We start from the raw sequence: 20,969 nt of genomic DNA on the forward strand, positions 1-20,969 counted from the left end.
CTGGTATATAGACCAATCATGTTTGAAATAAATGATTCGCATAGTGGAAATTGTTATTAGTTTTCTGGACTCAACTGGACGGGCCAGGAGAACAAAGGACCAATAGGGATGCTAGGCTGCACATACCGATCGAACGTCAATGGTTTGGCACAAGACCAAGATTGGATAAGTCGTATTTCGATTGGTGAGTAAATCACATGATAACCAGCCGGCCTTAAAGTCACAACAGATATAGCCCCCAAATACCCTGGTACGACCAAGGGTAAGGAGAGTCAGCTCTCCCTCTCCAAACACTGTCACATGGACACGCGTATACAGCCGCTGCCAGGGAAGTCCTACTCACTACCTTATCGCGACATTACTGTTGTTTACAAAATTGAGAGGACGAAAAGCGAATGTCCGGCGATTTAATCGAGTTGGTGGATACGGAGGATCCACCTAGGGGAGATTGTAAACCCTGATTCCAAAACAATGGTGCACATGGGCTCCAGGATGCTAAGGAAACAAATAGGGTATGAACCTGTTGTTGGTCACCGGCTACCATGGGACTGCATCTCCTAACGTTACTTCACTGCCTTGTGAATTAGACCTTTAAGTCAAAGGCTTGGGGGTGTGGACCTCTAAGACAACCACCTGCTTCATTTTGAGCACCCGGGCATTATCCCAGCCCTCAAATATATCGAATGATTTATGTGGCCGGTATCTATTTGGTGCCTCCTTGTACCAATGTTTATGTGTTTAAATAAATAATAAATAAATTAGATAGAAGATAGCAAGTCTTGGATTTTTGCGCAAAATTCGTTCATCCATATTGGCTAAACAGAATTTTGATATCATAGCTGATATGAATTCATGATAAAAATCCTGACTTTAAATCCAAATCCTAATTCCTCACACTGGTTTATAACTGTTATATCCCCTGGCGAATTATGAATCATAAATCTGAGGTCCATTTATGGACAAATACAATATGCCCATTCCCTATTGGATAGTTGTTAAATAAGTGACCTAATCGTTTCCGTGTTCCTCTTATCATAACCTTTATTTTGACCTTGGAACTATTATTATTGATTACTTTCCCCCTAGCTACAGCCACATTGGCCAATTACTGTACAAATGTTATTTTTCTATTTTTGATATATGTGGTCTGTTTGGTTAGTATATATAACCCAGTATGCTTATAAATAATGATTCATATTGCTGAGGCTGTTATTTGTGTTCTGGACTTAACGGACTGGGCTAGGCAGATAGGAAGGACCGAATAGCACCCAATACTGTTCGTACGTATTTCCTATATCATTGGACGTATCTATATATATATTAAGAGGGCAAATTGATACGTTATAACAATAACATACATCTGGACGTACTAATTGGTGGTTAAATTTTCTCAAAATCACTTTAGTATCGCTTAAAGGTTGTTGATAAATTATGGTCTCGCCGTGTTTGGGTTTAAGTTGCACACTGTTCAAGGCCTGGTAAAAGCGATCAACTCTAACCTAGAAGTTAAAAATCAAGTTCACTATTCATTAATATTTCATTCTAAAGGAGAAGCACATCAAATTATATCCAAAACTAACTGTAAATGTGTAAAGAAGTATCGAAACAATTAAACTATTTTAAGAAATTTTAAGCATATACTATTTTGATGATTTACAGCAACATGCACAACTTACTCTGCAATAGGAAAATTTCCATTAGGAGACTGATCGCTAGTATGATTAACTTCATTTGACTGTGAACTCTTGGCTAAAAAGTGAAGCGGGATAAAGCAAAAGATAATATTACAAAATGGTTGAAAAATGAACTTGAAAAATGTAACTTTAAGTGAATTTAATTCGAATAATCAATATTTATCAACAAACGTTAGAGACCGGTGTTTTATTGATACGAGAATTGTGAAGACAAAACACTAAGGTTTATTTAAACGAAGATGGTGTCTAAACATGAACATATGTCTGATTGTTGAGCTTGTATGGAAAATTTAGTATTAACTTAGGTCGCCACTAGTAAGATAAAGATAGAAGCTACAATCTACAAACTAGGATATCATCAGTGATATGTATGTGATTTTATTCATTCTATTAACAAAATGAAGTCCTGATAATTGCATGCTCTGATAACCCTTATATCAGAATACGTTGATTGGTGCATTTTTTAGCAATCAACCCTAGTGGACAAATCGAGATAGTAGAAGGTGCTGATTTAAATTTCATATAAACTTCAATGTTTTTAGTGTTGTATCTTTGTTGTTCAGTTTTTTTGGGATTCAAACCGTTTGCTCTCAATTCTTATTGTAATTTGGGAACAGTCAAAAGAGATATTGTGGTCAGGGAATGCTACTTAGCAAAAGAACATAACACAATCTAAAAGTATGCACAAAGAGTAGTCAAATATTATGTACTATTTAGGGGGTTTAAGTTATTTAATTTCACTGATTTCACGGATTGCTCTTATTTGGACAACCATTGAAATCTAGGAAGCACTAAATGATTGCTTCGTCCTAGTATGGGACTCCTCAGAAGTATACACGACTCCGCAGGAGGTCAAACTCAGGACCGCTAGGACCCATGGAGAATGCTCGACACATATTACTGAATCGGTATCCAATAGTTTACATTCTTAACTCCAATTCATTTAATATTGTTGCCAAGGCTGATCCAATAAAAAGAGTGAACTTGAGAAAACAAATGCTACAACTTACAAGAATTTGGCACTTGAGATCCGGTATTTTGTGAATCTGCATGGTTGGAGGATTCAGAAGTTCCAGATAAAGTAGTGATCTGTTAAAAGAGGCAACAAAGGATAATATACTTTAAGTTTTAATCAAATATGAAATAATTAAGAATTAGTAATTAGTAAAAAGATAAATCATCAGAAACAGCCAAAATTTTGGGGAAAAAAGTTGTTTTACGCTAAACTATTTTCATATATTATTTTAATATGATTAATCGATCTAATTGATACAACCTATAATTTATTTTGATACATCTGGATACAGAACAATGTAGACTTAGAAAGCATGAACTGATAAGGAATCTTTCCCACTCAAATACGACAATGAAATACTTTAGAGGTGAATAAATATTGGAGAGATCCAGAAAACTCCTCGAAAAAACAGCCGAAAAAGGCTCAGAAAACACCGAGAAGTATCCTATCCAACCAACATTTAATAGAAGTTTTGCCAGAAACATCTAGAAAGTGAAAAGTCATATGCTAAGTTTCTGAATGAATAATTTCCTATACTGCTACTATGTTTAGTAGAGTTCCAGAATTCTCCGGAAAACCAAGGCCATCTAAAATGCTATAAAAACCCAGATTTTCCGTACATAAACGAACTTTGAAGTAAAGCTTTTCTTCTGTATTTGGCGCCTTTCCTCTCGTGTTCAAATCGCTGTGTAGATTTATCCTGGGGGTTACTAGAAGAGCTTAGGATCCAAATCTTATCAATAAACTACAAAGGTGTCTACAGAAATACACATATTTATCTCAACCTAATTGATTGATGAAATTTAAGGTATCCAAAGGCAGGTATTATTCACTTTTAACACAGAATTCAGGTAAGCAATTTTTAATTATGGGAAAATTCTATAATACTATAAGATCCAGTATTTGAAAACATCAAGACATATAGGTGAAAGTAGCCAAACGTTTGTCAAAACTTTAAACTTAATTATAGTCGCAAAAACAGTCGTAGCTGCTACCACAATTAATAGTAGTAGACTTTTGGTAACATAGTTCAGAGCCGATTAAAATGGTGTTAGTGTATTCACTCTAAATTCTCATCTTGATCTTCTGTCTCTATATTTTTTCTTCTCAATCGTATATTCCCATTCACCATTTTGACAAGTAAATATACGGTCGGATTATCTGAAATACATTGCACATAACATATATTACATTTTTCAAATCACATTTACAATAGAACATGAACAAGACAATGTATTTCATTTTCTTAACCTTGGTATAACGCATAATACAAATGGTCGATTGGAAAGATATATTTGTCGAAAGAACACATGGAGTGGCTTGTACTTAAACTTTAATAGCTTTTGACTGTGGCAAAAAAAGAGCCTTGGTGAAAACGCTGTTCAATCGTGTCAGATTATGTTCAAAAAATACAAAATGATGAGCAATTAACCATAGTCTAAAGGTTGTTCACGTGATAATGATTACTCATACCGACGTAAAAAGAGTATACTGTAGTTGACGAGGAGCACGTCTTCCGAAGACTTATTCATTAAGTAGGTGGAAAGACTGATTTCACATTCAAAACCAAAATGAAAAGGATGTATCCAGCTTCCAAGTTGACCTTTGTGTATCAAAGGAATTGATCATTAAGACAGTCAAGTGTGGACAAATTCCCGACTTCTATTGCCTCCAATTATATCGAACAGTTTACGTTTACGAAGCATCACCGAGCACATTCGAAAAAAGGCTTAGACTGAGAGGGCATCACGTTTTCGACGGTACGATCGCACTCTATCTTCTTGATGGTGGCCATGATTTCGACGTCTCAAAGCCCTTCCAGATAATCAATGAACAACGAACGTCGAATTCAATACGCGTTGCCGAAGCAATCCCCATAAAAAGTATTAAACACGAGTGTCTCAGGTATTTAAACATCAACAGAATAATGGAAAATGATTAACGGATAATTGGATAGACAGGCAACCAAACAACATTGGAAAGATACATGTATAAGGCATTCGAATTTGACTAAAACAAGAACAATTAATGTAGCAGAATGACATGAATTCATTATATTTTGCAGTTTCTTGTCAACTACTTACAACCTAAACATAATATTATTAATCTCTAAAAATCAATTTATGTACTTTATAACATTGGAAAAGTTTTCATTAATGAAGATGAATGAAATGATCAATCAGTATGGAAGAATGATAAGAGACATTCGTATGTTAATTAATGTGAATATTTATAGGTTAAATATAAGAATGTCCTAGCATCAACAACTAAGAACATAGAAATAGAATTATTTAAAACTAATATATTAATAGATAAAAATAACATATTTGTAATATCCCGATGAGTAGAAAAATTAAATTTTCTAACGTTTCGTGACTCAGTGTACGCCACTTCTTCAGAGAATAAATAACTAGATTAAATTAACCCAAGTTTAAATAGTACATAGGAACAAAACAATAATGTTAGGTACGATCAAACAAAAACACATCTGACCACGCCAATGTCATTCCGGTCAAAGTGATTTGCGTGAGGTATATATATATATATATATATATATATATAGTGGCTTGGATAGATGGCCCAAGTCGGATGGATAGAGAGGCCTTCGGTCATCAAATACGAATGTAACAATTTTAAAACAGACAAGTTCAGTAACTGGCTTATCGATTAGAGTGAGTGAGGTGGCTTAGTGGCTATGATATTCGGTCTCAAATAAGTAGGTTTCAGGTTCAAAACCAGTCACACCTACTCATGGTCAGATAGTTGGATAGCACAACCATCAGTTATATAAACAGTGTAGTTCAAAGCTAAGTAAATAAACATGTAGTTGATAAAGTCAGTCAGCTACAACGTAGGACCAGGCACATATATGCATCGGTCCAAGTTGCCATACTTCGTTAGCACAACAAGATGAACACCGGATTCATAGAATTAATTTAGTGGTGGTAGTATATAAAGAAAGGTTGTATATAAGGATATAGTATAGGAAGGAAAAAAGTTATGAAGCAATTTTAATCTCATGGTATAAGGGAAGACAAAAAGTGTATACACCTACTCCATTGTGATTGATACTGAGCCATGTCACACACAGTCTCCAACTATTGATTACGATAGTCACGCGGACCCCAACCAAGCAGTCTACATCTACCAACATGGCTCAGACTAGAAGTTAATGGCTTCAAGCTCTGATGCCACGTTTTGGTTTGGCCGCCCCTAACTCTCTTCCAATCATCCCCAATACTAGTTAGCATTGCGCGTCGTAGTAATCGGTGTTCGGGCATACGTTACACGTGGCCCAACCATCTCAGTCGATGAAGATTCACAACCTCATCAACTGATTCACCGTCATTCCTTAATACCCTGTGTCTAAACTCACTATTACTTACCCGGTGATCCCAGCAGATGCGAGCAATATTTCTAAGGCATCTGTGATCAAATACTAGTAACTTACGAGTATTTTCTACTCTTAATGGCCATGTTTCGCAATCGTAAAGTAGAACAGAGCGAACTGCTGTGCAGTATACTCGTCCCTTAATTGATAGGCAGATATCTCACCTTCACCATAGATGACGTACGTTGGCAAAAACCAAACGAGCTTTCTGAATCTGTGTAGAAATTTCATCAGACACTAACCCATTAAGGCTGATCAGCCTTTTAAGTGAAGTTGTCGGTGTATTCAACTACTTCACTCCCTATCCTTAGTTCAGGTGTTGACGCAGGCCAGTTCTGGAGTAACAATTTACATTTAGAGGGGTAGGAACGTATTCCAAACATCTTGACATTGTTGCTCAGTGCTACTTAAAGACTCTGAATTTTGTCAGCGTCTTCACCAAACAAGACTATGTCATCTGCGTATTCTAAGTCGATAAATGGACCTCCTGGTAGAAGATCAATTCCTGAAAATTCAGTCGACGAGTGTTATTTCCAGCAACAGGTCTATAATGAAGTTAAACAAAAATGGGGATAGTAGACAGCCTTGACGGACACCACTTGAGGTTGTAAAATCATATGACAGTTCGATTGGTAGTGTTCGAGTAAAGAGCCTTCACAAGGTTTATGTACTTCTCAGGTACACCTCTTAGTGACAGACACTACCACAGAACCTCTCGGTCTACAGAGTCAAATGCTGCTTTCAAGTCAAGAAAAACTATCATTGTCGGACGCCGATAAAGCATGTCTGTGCTCTAAAACTTGACGAATGGTGAATATGTGGTCGATACAGCCACGACGAGGTTTGAAGCCAGCCTGATTTTCTCGTGTTTGCAGTTCACGAGTCTTAGTTAGGCGCCCGATAATTATTGAGGCTAGTATTTTAGATACTATGTTAGTCAGACTAATCCCTCTATGGTTATCACAGGATGATTTTGGCTCCTTCTTATATATTGAGACAATCAGAGATTGTGACCAGTCAGATGGAATTACGTCCGTCTCCCAGATTTTAGCCAGAATATTAGTCAACCTAATCGCTAAAATTGGACCACCATATTTAAAGACCTCTGGAGCCAATCCATCTGGACCAAGTGCTCTTCCTCGTTTCAGATTACTTATAGCCTTTTGAACTTCAAGTAGGGTCGGGGGGCCTACTTCAATGTTCCATTCAGATTGTCTGGGAATAGTGGGTAGTTGTGCAGTAGCTGAAGGCCAGCTAAACTGCTCCTTAAAGTGTTCCGCCCATCGTTCTAAACGTTTGGGTTGAGAGCAGATAGGGGTTCCGTCTTTTTCCGAGATTGTCTCACTTACACTTGACTTCTTAATTCCGGTTTCTTTTATTAGTCTGAATAGTTGCCTGGTGTTGCCTACAGCCGCTGCCTTTTCCATCTCTTTTGCTTTCGTTGCCCACCACTGCTCACGATCGTTTCTTAGACTTTTGGTTAACCTAGATCTAATTTGTTTACGCGAATCCATTAGTGAAATAGACTTAGAAGAAATCCACTGGTTTTTGGAGCCCTATGGTTTAAATAACGAATAGATGTTACTGCTGTTTCTACAGCTGTTCGTGTGTCTTTCCAAGCAGCATCTGGGTCAGTCTCGTTTACAGAACTGCCTAGATGTGAACTCAGTTGTATCTGGAATTCGCATTTGGCTTTCTCGTCCTCCAGTTCAATCCTAATGGGTCTTCTTAGTGTACTTTTCCTGCGTCCATTGAGGCGCAGACAAATGCGCGCTCGTATTAAAGCGTGATCAGAGTCTAAACAAGTATTCCAATACGAGCGACAATCTTCTATCGAGCCTCTCCAACGATGGCTGATGACAATATGGTCTATTTGAGTCCATCGTTGGTTTGGTGAAGGTGGTCGCCATGTTAGACGATGTCTCTCCTTATGCTTAAAATTAGTGCTTGCTAAAATAAACGATTGTCTGAGCATAGTTGCAACAGACGATCACCATTATCGGTTCGTTGAGCCGGAATACTAAAACACCCACCTAAATGTCTTTCTGTTTGATTTAAGCTGCCTACCTGGGCATTAAAGTCACCCGCTACGACTACTATGTCTGAGCGCTTAGCTTTTTGAAGAAGCTCAGAGAGCTTTCTGTAAAAGTCATCTTTCACTTCATTCGGGCTGCAGTCAGTGGAAGAGTAGGCAGAAACGACGAAAAGGCAATGACGTGTGTCCCTATCCTTCCGAGTTCTTACGGAGCCATTTAGCCGGACAGCACACAGGTGAATGTTAACGGAGATCCATTCCAATAGTGCTTGTTCTGCCGTTGTACTAACTGCTATGCCTACACCTGCAAGTCCATGAGAACTAGCCAACGGGTCGCCAGATACACAGAGGGTGTATTTCGTTGGCTGTCCATTTTGGTGAGGTGAGGTCAAGTGAATGACCACACTAGGATCCTGTATGCGTGTTTCGGAGACACAACATACATCAATGGTACGAGATTCTAGGATTTTAGCTAAGGAGGCCCGTTGACCGATTTGACTTAGGGTACGTACGTTGAAGGCTCCAATGTGTAGTTTGGAGCGAGGTTTTAGTAGACCTGGGACAGCGTTTCGCGCACTAGAATCGTTGGCTATGGTGACACTTGAGGAGGGAACCGAAAGAGGAAGTTTAGTGTTGAAAGTCGAGGTGGGAGGAGTAATAGGAAATGAAGAGGGAGATTGATTATGAATACAGTGGTCTTGAGTGCTGTTAGAGGTATGAGGGCAGTTATCACTTTCCGGTTGCCCATACCGTGGAAGGGTTCTTCTAGGGGTACCTGAAAAGAAAATTGGGTTAGAAGTGGTCTTAATGACCTGAGAGCGTGACCGCAGTGCCCAAGGGACAACTGCTTGAGGTCGGTCACACACGACCTTTTTGTGGGTAGTTTTTGTGTTAGCTCCTTACTTGTTGAGACCTTACCGCCGGAGACGGATATCTGTGAGATAAGGCGAGCTGTGCATTTTCAGGGTCTACCTTTTCTAACCCCACCCGTCCTTGTGGGAAGGCAGCATCACTGTCATGCTGGTTGTCTGAAGGAAACACCTTACTGCTGTCACACCTCTGTACAGTCAGCAGTACGACTTCGTCTTCGGACCTTAGGTTTGCTGCTTTTAGTCTTACCGCTCTTCAACCGACCTGCCTGGCATGGTAGGACCTTGAGGAACGATTGTTCCAACCAGTATAGCTCGATTGATTCATCACGATAGGCAAGCCCGACCACTACGTCAAGGTAGCAGCAACGGTCGGGATAAAGAGTTAATATGGATTCAAATTTCAAACAACCCTTCACTACCTAAAATTTTTGTAACCAGGCAGTATCACTAGAACTAGATAGTAATCATATCCTAATGTACATAAACTACCATAAAGTATCTAAATAGTCGGGTTAAAAACAGCTAAATAATACCTAAATTATACAAAGACTCGAGGGATTAGAGTTTTGAGATTGAATTACGTACTAAATTGTATACGCCAAATAATCTTTACTTCATTAACACAGTAATAATGAAAAGAGACTTGGTTACATTTAAAATATACTTCGTGTGTCCATACTGTTTGAAACGATATTGAACATTTTATTCATAACAATCATCAAAAAAAGAGTTAGATAATTTTAAGACTAAAAAAGTTATACATTCAGCAAATTTCTTATGCAAAAGAAGGGAAATAGGTTTTAAATTATTTATAATACTTTGGAAGTCACTAAGTATTCTTACAAGAGGACGTTACGACTAAAAAGAATGATAAGTATTGAAAAGAATATCAAAGTACTTAGAGTAATCATTTCAGAAAATATTAAGTACAACAACACTAAAGCATTTGAACAATAATTATAATAATGGTAACCGTCCCAGAAGTGATTCGTAGACTGGTTTTCCGGATCGGATGAGACATAAGTTGAGTGAAAGGCAATAATTACGTGACTCCACAAATATTGTTAAGTAGAGCAGATATAGAACTTGTGATTTATTGAAAGTTAGTTACACAAACAGTAAAATAATCAGGAATAAAAAAGCCAAACCAAAAAAAACACCGATTAATCCACGAGTACAATGTACATAGATAAACATGAATTTTTCATTCATATAATTTACTTACTAATGGATGTTGTTCAGCTTTCTCTGAATGATATTCAGCAACTGCCCGAAGACGATCTACCCAGTATTGCCTCTCTTTAGCATCAATAGCTAAAAAATAAGCAAAAATACAGTCAGGTGTTTAGGTGTTATATCAACAAGTAATGAGATTTTAAAGAGGAGACTATGAAGCAACTATGATAAGACAATATTTTTTTATCTTGGTTTACAGGAAATAAAATAATCAGAAAGGTTTCTTTGATGAAATAGTCGGGACATTTGATTAAACCGTTCATTGTTAATTCAAAACAAATGTATAGAAAAACATGAAGACAACATCATCCTTCTTGTTTATATGACATTTACAACTTATATTTTTATAAGTACCCTATATATTCCTAAGGGATTTTAAAACCGGTTTGCAGAATGGCAAATAAAGTAATAAGCAGTGAGGTTGATGAGTTTGTATTTACACAGGGAATAGGGATAATACGTAGATAGTATAGTTCTACTTGGTGAAGACGCTGGCAAAATGCGAAGTATTTTGATTGATTTGAGCAACAATGGAAAAATGTTTGGGAAGTATTTTTCTACCTTCTAAATGGAAAATATTATTTCTGGACGGCTCTGCGTCAACACCTAAACTAATGATGTGGAAATAAGTAGTTGAACATATCGACAAACTTATTCTTTCTCCTCGAATGACGACATCTATAGTGATTCTTTCCTACTGCTGCTGATACTGTTACTAGTACTACTACTCTGAGATTTGCCTTGATAATTTCATCTCTCCGGGCCATCGTGCGACAACTTGAACTGATACACATGTATGGTAAGCTCTACGTTGCATTTGACTGACTACAGGACTAAGATAATACTGTCTACATAAATCTTTATTTCCTGACTCAATTTTATTTTTGACACCATCCAATCGACCTTTCCAAGCAAAATAAGATGCCAGGCTTAAATAGTATGAAATAAAAGAGCTATCTTGTTAGAAAACCTTGACCTCCCCATCAATGTAAAAACGTCTGTGTGGAAAACAGGTTGTGTTGTAATATCTTATGACTGTACATTTTAAAATTCATAGTATGACAAAAGAGTCAATGTTTACAAAAGGGGATTTAAAACTAGTTGATCTAGGCTACTTTAGTAATGCACATTAATTCTTCAAAACACAAATAAATGTCTCCGTTACTGAGTTCAGTTTAAATATATTTTTGTGAAGAGTTAAAAACACGAAAGGAATTAGACCTAGAGTTAATTACTATTCATTTCAACATATAGCTGGCTTATCATTTACTGACTTCACTAATGAAATGAATAATGAAGTAGTGAACATGTCTGAAGTATGATCCTTTCGCAGAATTAGTGTTGATGTGAACCATTTTACAAACACACACACAAATAGAAATATACAAGTAAACAAACGGCAAAAATATGGTATGCGGACGAGAAAACAAGAGTCAAGAAAACTACATTCAACTTAATGCTCGAAATTCAAAAAACAGTAACTTTTGTTTCGTTACACAAAACTGCCAACAAAAATATTCTTGGGCAATGCTCATAACGTGATTATTATAACCAATGGTTAGCGAATTTGAATGACATGGTACAAAATCGTTTGCAATGGCGCAGGTGCATCCATTCTTTGTCTTCCCCCATATTCTGAGCTTCTGAATTTCACATCTCTTTTCGTGTTTCCATTTCATTAATTTACATTTTCTTCTCAAATCGTATCTTCAAACTCTAACCTTTTCTACCACCACTCACACTGCTACTACCTCTACTGTTCTGAGATTTCGATTGACAATTTCAACTCTCTATGCTAGTTGGTCATGGCAACTTGAACCGATGTACATACATTACCAGGTTCTATGTTGTGACTGACTGGATGACTGGTCATAACGTTTAAACTTATTAAGAAGAGTTCTTTTCTGTTATCATAAGGCGAAAATGATTGTTAAGCATATCAAATGCTTCTTTCTAACACGTGAATCGACCAATTTTTTTAAAATTACTTTGTTTATGGTAAACTCGTAAGGAAATTATTTTATTAGTGGTTTACTGAATAATAGGTGAGCTGGTGAAGGAGGAATGCCAGAATAGTTAATAAATTCTTCATTTCAATACGACGGCAACCATGTTTTCCTCATGAATTACACCTTCGTAACTGCTCAGCTACTTTATCAGTAAAGATTTCGTAGGTGATGATGAACTTTCGATGAAGCTGTTTGTGGCTATAAGAAGAATTCATAGATAAACTTTTGGAGTGAATAAACTCGCATTCAGACTAATGTGTTTACGTAGCGATATTTCTACAAAATTAGGATAGGGAAACTGATAATAAACCTTGAAAAACCATTAAGCTCTAGCAGGAGGTTTCATTACTTCTGTAGCAAAATACTTTGATTTATACAAACTCTGCTCATAGATTGAAAAAAGGTATCAAAATCACATAGTCAATTGAAATCTCATAAGTTATTTCATATACCAAACTTTTACCGAAAAGTTATATATGAGACAAACCTTTCAGTTTTAATAAATCACCATTTGCGGCGTTAATAAAAAAGGTCTGTGAATCTTCATCCGAAGGACAAATGGAGGCATACTGAAAATTGTAGAAAAATAAGGTAATTTTAATACCAACGAAGACAAGAACGGAAAAGTTTATATGGTACTTAAGCACTTTAAATGTGGCCGTAAAAAGTTAAATGCCCGTACAGCCCCCTTTTAGCCTTAATAAGCAACTCTCATTAAAAAACATAATCTGGTCTAAGACCAAATGAGTTACGAAAAATGGAACTCATCAAGGAAAATTGTATTCCGCTATATCGCAAAATGGATGTAAATAACCTCTCATATCATGTAACTCAATGAATGACTGCATTCTTACAACCGGTTAGATTTATTCCTTCTGCTGTATTTTTAAGACTCCTACCCCGTGCATACCAATTCGTGGCAAACTATATAAAAACGTATAACTCCAGAATATTTTTATGGTGTTTTTTCAAGAATGGAACATCGAACATGAGGTTTAACTTATTTTGAGATATATCGATAAAATAGAGTATTGAATAGTAAAATAAAAGCCCTTACAGATATGTAAGACTGTTACCATCATTATCATTACTTCATTCATAAACATGTATTTTAACTCTATTCACTACAACAATTCAAATATTATCAACGAATATTCCTATATGTAAAGTCTGATAAGAAATTTTCGAAAATAAAATTTTGTTTAAGTTGTGTTTTACAATCATCTGAATGCAAGTATTAAAACTCTTGAATTCAAAGGTACTTACTATAAGACTTAGGGCTCCACGAGGTTTAAGTGATCGTTTATGATCTTCTTTCTGGAAAAGAATCATAAAATAAGTAGGAAAATATTTTATATTACAAAATGGTAGAAGTGACTGATAAAGGATTATTAGAATTACAATTTTAAATAATGCGTGAAACTTTTACATAAATTTGCCAGTCAATTTTGTGAGGGGAAATTTCGTTTTTATCGTTTCATATAAGATAATCAACTAACCTCATAATATTCTATCCTTCCTGCATCTGGATCTATCACAAACCAACGATACTGGTAACCTTTCATAACATTTGTAAATTTTAGCAGTTGACCTTCGGTTCGTTTTCTGATTTAAATGAATGTTAAAGCCACATAAATTATGGTGGAAAAATGATTATAAGAAACAAACAGCAAACTAATATTATGCATCAGTCGAGTTTTAATAATTGTACAAAATACTTGGAATACTGTTTCCTTTGTTTTGGACGTTACTGAAAATGGACTGGATTAGGTCAATATGTCATCTAAAGTTCTATAAAAAGTCAATACAACTTTGAAGATTTTATTAATGTGTGTGCAAACTTCTTCATAATAAAGGGTATAAAGATCTGTCTCCCGAATTCCAAAGCTATAAACCAATTCAGTTTAAACCAAGCAAACATTATGAAACGCTTGATCTGTACCATGTAACTTGATGTAAGTTGATGAGAAACCTAGCTTAATAAAAGCTATGAATCCATATAGTCTGATAGCATTTTGATTGTAAGTGAACAGTAAATTGAAGGTATCAGAACGAGAATAACGATTAAGAATGAAACAGAATATCCATAATATAAGTCAACCCGATATCCACAACAAATATTTTCCCTACATTTAGCGGTCTCTCTGACGAAAGAATTAAACTTGATCTGAATTCAAACAAGAATAAAGTTGACTGTGATAGTGTAATTTTTTTGCGGCCATAAAACTTTAATCAAAATCTAGTGGGTAATTACAAGAAAGTTGAGGTAACTATTGGTTTCATGTGATAATCAGTCAATCTCTTGATACATTCTAAGACAACAGTAGATTATACCACATAATTATATAAACAATCGTTTGTACTGACATTATTATTCACTGAAATAATTATGCGAATTAAAGAAAAATATTAACAAAGACTAATTTAATTTTCAAAGTACGACTCAAACTGAAATAAGCAACAAATTTGATTGGTATAAATTAGTATTACACGATGTGTTCGTACAAAGCGAAATTCATTTTTTTCTAAAGCAATTTTGTCATCATACTGTTGTATCCCGAAGAGAATTACGAATGGTAACTTTTGAGGACTATTTATTGGTCAATATAATATGTATATTTCCTATTGTAATTAACCTAATCATATTCGTTTCCTCTTATCACTAACTTTATTTTGACCTTTGAACTATTATTATACGATCCTTGAGTTATCATCAGTTTATTGATTACTATTCACAGCCACATTCGGCTAAATATTGTACAAATGTTATTATCTATTTTATGGGTCGACATGGTTTGTTTGGTTGGTATATAAACTAAGTATGTTTGAAATACAATGATTCATACCACCGAGGCTGTTATTGGTGTTTTGGACTTAACTGGTTGGGCTAGGCAGATCGCAGGATCGGTTAGCACTGTAGACTGCTCGTACGGTTTCGTGTGTCACTGTTCTAGTCGATAATTCGCTGCTTCCTGTTTGGCGGTCTTATCAAGTCACACATTAGCAAGGCATCCACTCGGCCACAAGATATAACACATACCAAAATCCTCCCTCCTAGATAACGGGTGAGAAAAACCAGGACGTTTAATTCAAATTCATTTCATCACTTCAAGTTTTTGCAACGAGGGTTTTTATTTATTTGATACTAAGCAAACAAACGCTGGAATATGAACTTAATTAGTTGCTTTGACACTTTATTTCTGAGATGTGGGGGGCATTCGTAAAAGTCTAATTTTAAGACTAATCTTAAAACTACAGCAGGAAAGACTTTTCTCTTTAATGCGACTCCAGTGGTCAAAGTTTTCCAACCTGAGACGATGTTAGGACTTAGCAGAGGTAGATGATATATGATCTTATAGAGTCCAAGAAAAAATTGATTAACAAACTAGCACTCTCAAATTACTTATAGTTGCTCCATTTGTGTTAGCTCATGACGAAAACTGTCTTAAATATTAATTACTTATGATAAGAACCCACCTTAAGTGATTCTTTTCTTCTTCAGTTTGTAGCTCCTGTAAAAGAATGAGAGGAAGAATACACATATACAGATGATTTGATTAATTAAACAACGTGCCGCTATTCCTGTCAATGAGATGTAGAAAACTAAGTTTAATGAGACAGGTAAAAGGAGAGAATTAATGGTAGATTTGCCTGCGAAAAAGAAGGCATAATCTGTAAATAAAAGTTGACAGGTCATAAGCGCTTCAGTTAGATAAATCGAGATCACAACATTAAGGTGAATTATTCCACAGAGAGTAATTCACAAAGAAATGTATGAATTATTAGATTATTGACATCAAAGTGATAAGAACTAGTGACTGTGGCTACGAACTAAGAACACTGGCGCAGTTACATTTGCTCTTTACCATAATTAACAGGTAGTCACGTATATTCCGCGTGTTTTTTTCTTTGATTAAAAAAATATAATTTGCCTTGTATCAAGTATTTTAAGTAAACGGATATACATATATACTCACTGTCTTCTCTCAGATGGGGTGTTGTTTACAAAATTGAGAGAACTAAAAGCGAATGTCCGACGCTTTAACGGGACCGGTGGACACGGTGAGTCCACCTAGGGGAGTTGGGAAACCCTGATTCCAAACCAATGGTGCACATCGGCTCCAGTATCCTCAGGGAACAAATGGCGTATGAATCAATTGTTGGTCACCTGCTACCATGGGGCTGCATCTCCTGACGTCGCTCCACTGCCTTGTGGATTAGACCTTTATGTCAAAGGCCCCGTGTATGGCTTCCTAAGAAAACCACCTGCTTTGGTCTCAGTACCCGGGCAGTATCACATCCCACATACGAATTAAGTCAAATGACAATTACTGCTGGAAATACTATTCTAGCTTCAATTCAAATTTGCACAATCCACATTCATTCGGTAACATCATCTCTATTTTTTATATAATACGTCACTTATCTACTCTCTCCCATTCTCAATTTTGTGTATTCTTATTTTCCAACTTATACAGCAGTCCGCCTATAATGGAAACTCTGTTCTATCTAAACGATCTCGAGTCATTGTTTGGTCGAAAATTGAATGTTACCACCGAATACGAATTCTGAAACAGTTTTTTCTGAAACCACGTATACCATTCAAACTGGTTTTCTTCAACATTCGCGCACTAATGCAGATCGGACAACAGATAGGGCTGGCTATGTCTTTAGAAAGTCTTAATATCGACGTCTGTTGTCTATCAGAGATCCATATTCAAGACTATGGTGAAGTACCACAAATTCGCTCTTCGCCTTTTGCTTCAAAAGGCTTGTTTTACGTGTCATTCCATTAGAGAGGGTTAGAGAGGGTTGTCCAATCTCACCATTCCTTTTCAACTTTGCTATCGATGGCATTCTGGAAACAGCTCTGATGGATGTAAGTAATGGCGGTGTAGATCTGCTGCCTGGAGAAAGACTTCTCGACCTTGAGTATGCGGATGATATTGTCTTACTGTGCGATAATGCCCAAGGCATGCAATCCGCACTTGATCAGTTGGCAATCAGTGTCCGTAGGTACGGTGTGTGCTTTATACCTTCGAAGTGCAAAGTACTCTTCAGGACTGGCAGGATTCTAATCCTGTACTCACCCTGGATAATGAGCAGATTGAAGTAGTTGAGAAGTTCGTGTATCTAGGTGGCTGCATAAGTGCTGGCGGTGGCGTGAGTGATGAGATCGATGTACGTATGGTGAAAGCCAGAGCGGCTTATGCCAATCTGGGCTATCTTTGGCGCCTTCGTGATGTTAGTCTGGTTGTAAAAGGTCGGATCTACAACGCGTCTGTGAGAGCAGTTTTGCTCGATGCTTGTGAAACCTGGCCTCTCCGAGTTGAGGATGTTAGACTACTCTCTGTGTTCGATCATCGTTGTCTCTGAAGGACTGCTGACACCCAGTGGCAACACTATGTTAGTAATGCAGAGGTTCGGCATCGTGTGTTCGGGCTGTGACGATAATCCAATTTCTGTCACCGTCTTGAAACACCGACTTTGGTGGCTTGGACATGTTCAACGAATGTCATCCCAGAGAATTCCACGTCGTGTATTATTTGCGGACGCTGGGACTGGTTGGGAAAAAAAGAGGTGGTCAGTGTATGACAAGGTGTCGTGGTATGGAAGAAAGCTGCGAATGGCTGGTTTCTGTTGGTCCTTCCCGACTCCCTGGCTGGAGTCCTAGAGATGGTGCAACACAGTGGCTAGAGACGTTATCAGATATGGCTCAGAATGGAAGCCAGTGGCGTCCTATTGTAACCTTCTCTTACTTCCTTCATAAAAAGTGGTTGTAACCCCTAACTGGAATTCTTTCCGGCTGAACGTTTCCTTTTCCCCACTATTGTTAGTATTACACTCCCAAACACTAATTTGTGGCCGTTATTATTTTTGTTTTTTTTTCTTCTCTCTTATACGCACGTTAAATTTTTTATCCCTCCCCATTCTCGTTTTTATTGTGTGGCGCATATATATCCGACGCCCCCTTAAACCAATATTTATGTGTTCAAATAAGAAATAAATAATAAAAATAATAAAACTGTGAAATGAATTTACCTTAGCACGCTTTATTAGCTTGAAAATATTTTCTCGATCTTTTCCATTCATTGTGTAAGCCGCAGAATGGAGAAATAGATCAGACGCGATCTTAAAAACCCGAGTATTTTGGTATGAGGGAAATGAAGTTAACTAAAAGTGACAAAAACGTAATGAAGATAAACAACTAAAGTAATCTCACATCGACAACTGTTCTGCTTCCATCAGAGACAACAATAAAGTACATATGGGTACACACTAGCATATTTTGTGATTATTTATACACTAACATTCCGGCAACCATTTAAAGTAATTATAATTGCTCGCAACATGAAATATTTAACCGAAGAGCGAAAGCTCAAGCAATGTCTACGTATTGCCTAGTTACAGATCTGTACGACTATAGCTAATCTCGAAGACAGTGTTATACCAGAATTTACCAAGTAGCGCATTGCAGCCTTGATAATTATCGAAGTCATGTTTGAAACTGTGGTGAGTGGAACTGAATTTGGAGTACATTCATGAAGTCTACAAACAAAAAATATACAGGTACTTATAATCCTCAAAAACTGGTGTACATTTACATCAAACCAAACGAGCAATGTTGGACAAAATGGACGAGACAACATTAAGAGCAGATTATAAAGAAGTGTATATCCAATCACTTACTCCACAAGTTATACCATTGCGAGATTCTAGTGGTCAAAAACCTTTATTGCGGGATGCGGATGAAAGTAAGCACTAGTAAATTCCATGGAGTTTATTCGAAGTAAAAACCTGAGAAACAAGTAGAAACAGATTTGGTGGAGTGATTAGACTCATGAAGTTAAGTAACAAAATCTAAAGCAAATATATCAAGTGGTATCAAACAATTACTATCGAACTGATACAAAATTTATTATATTTCTAAGCAGAGATGATAACGTTTAATTGTCATAGTTAAAGAAAACAGACGCACCAAATGCACTCAAAGACAGTTTCGCCTACTATCACTGCAGACTAAATAAATTTTGGAGTACTTGTTTACGTAGAAGTTGACCTACTGTAACGCACTACTTGCATAGACCACTCCTTACAACCAGAAACAATTGAAACGTTCAGTCTTCAGATGTAAGGATAAGAGATCTGTCCAGTATATTAATCCTTGTAATTTGTAACACCGTGGAGGTTCAACCTCGTTTTGGAAGTATCAAAATAAAGTGCTGATATTACATGTTCTGGTAGAGAATTCCAGTAATTCACTAATCGGTTCGAGAAACGGAACTCCCTACATAAACCATTGGATCTCGGTTTTCCAATTTTTTTAGAATGTTCCCTCAGATGATTGGCCTCAGATAGAAGAAAAAGATAAGGCATATTAATACTGAGGTCATCGTTCACAATAAGATAAGCCAATGTTAGATCAATCTGTGGTGAGATAACGGAAATAAGTCGAGTTGTCTCAGTCTGTCTTCATAGGACAGACCAGATAGACCTTTTACTGCTTTGGTACCTTACCTTTGGACTCATGTCAGAAGGCAGGGAATTCATAGTTTATAAACCACTAACCAATACACTACAGGCTGGAGCCGACAAATAATCTCTTCGAGAGACGTGATACCTTGACTATATATCACAGTTCGCCAGTAATATCTGACATTACGAAAGTCAGGAAAATTAGGCAGCAGATGTGTTATCTCGGCTAAAAATGAGCATAATACAAAACACCACAGTAAATTTTGAGGCGTTGAGGGACAACCAGAAAGAGGATAAAGGATTGCAAAACCTACTTACAGGAAAGAGCTCTATTCTCAAAGTAATGTAGCTACTATCACCTGTCGAAAATAGTTTGATTTACCATGACATAACTAAGGCGACGCCTCAACCCTTAGTCCTCAAAATATACGAGTGGCCAAAGTTTTCATGCAGAACTGGGTGACTATTTTTGGTACACGTATCACAGTAACGACTGATAGAGTGACCTAATTTGAACCTGCACTTATCTAAATTTCTAGACCCCAACAGAATACATGGCACAGCAAACCATTTTCAGGCTAATAGGATAGTAGAACGTTTCCACCGTCAGTCAAACGCTGCCTTAATATCACACTCAAACTCCAGCCAATAGACAGAATTCCTGCCATTATGTTGGGAATACGAAAAGCTATCAAAACTGACTCACTGTGTTCAGCAGAGAAACTAGTTTCTGAGACGATTCTATAACCACCTGGAGAGTTCACCAATCATCGTAATTAGAGTGAGGAGCTTGGCTTAGCACGTTTTGTCGACCCACTGTACGACCAAATGCACGAACTTAGACCGGTTAATGCTCGTGGACAGTCGCGAGTTACATATATACCCAAAGGTCTAAGTACTTCCACGTACGTCTAGGTAAGGTGTGAAAAAGCAAGAGCACCACTCAGTTCTCCATTCAAATGGAATTCCTAAACATTTCATAGTACAAAAACACGGAAGAAGGGACACCGTAGGTAATGATGGGCCGAAACTGACTTGTCTAGATAACGAACTTACCACACGTGTTATCAGACCATCTACCCGACAAAACAATCAAAGGATTGGCAAGTAACAACGAGAATTCTTCACTATGATCAAAATGTTCAGATAGGAACAGCCGATTATTCAACCAGGAATATCTATTGTTTCGACTCAATCCGAAAATGTAACCACGTTTGTGTATGACTTTGGCTTAATAAATT

General features: G+C 36.9%; 1 protein-coding gene across 1 annotated transcript; it reads right to left on the reverse strand.

The window, feature by feature from the left end:
• Window positions 1-1,672: 1,672 nt before the first annotated feature.
• On the reverse strand, window positions 1,673-18,345 carry Smp_089120 (putative oxysterol-binding protein; the record flags this gene model as incomplete). Its single annotated transcript, XM_018793842.1, has 8 exons — window positions 1,673-1,749; window positions 2,705-2,783; window positions 10,233-10,321; window positions 12,740-12,821; window positions 13,519-13,569; window positions 13,752-13,857; window positions 15,730-15,764; window positions 18,295-18,345. 8 exons carry the CDS (start codon window positions 18,343-18,345, stop codon window positions 1,673-1,675), a joined length of 570 nt encoding a protein of 189 aa, XP_018648314.1.
• Between the last annotated feature and the right edge of the window lie 2,624 nt (window positions 18,346-20,969).

The sequence above is a fragment of the Schistosoma mansoni genome, chromosome 1, assembly GCF_000237925.1.
Source record: "Schistosoma mansoni strain Puerto Rico chromosome 1, complete genome".
NCBI lineage: Eukaryota > Metazoa > Platyhelminthes > Trematoda > Strigeidida > Schistosomatidae > Schistosoma > Schistosoma mansoni.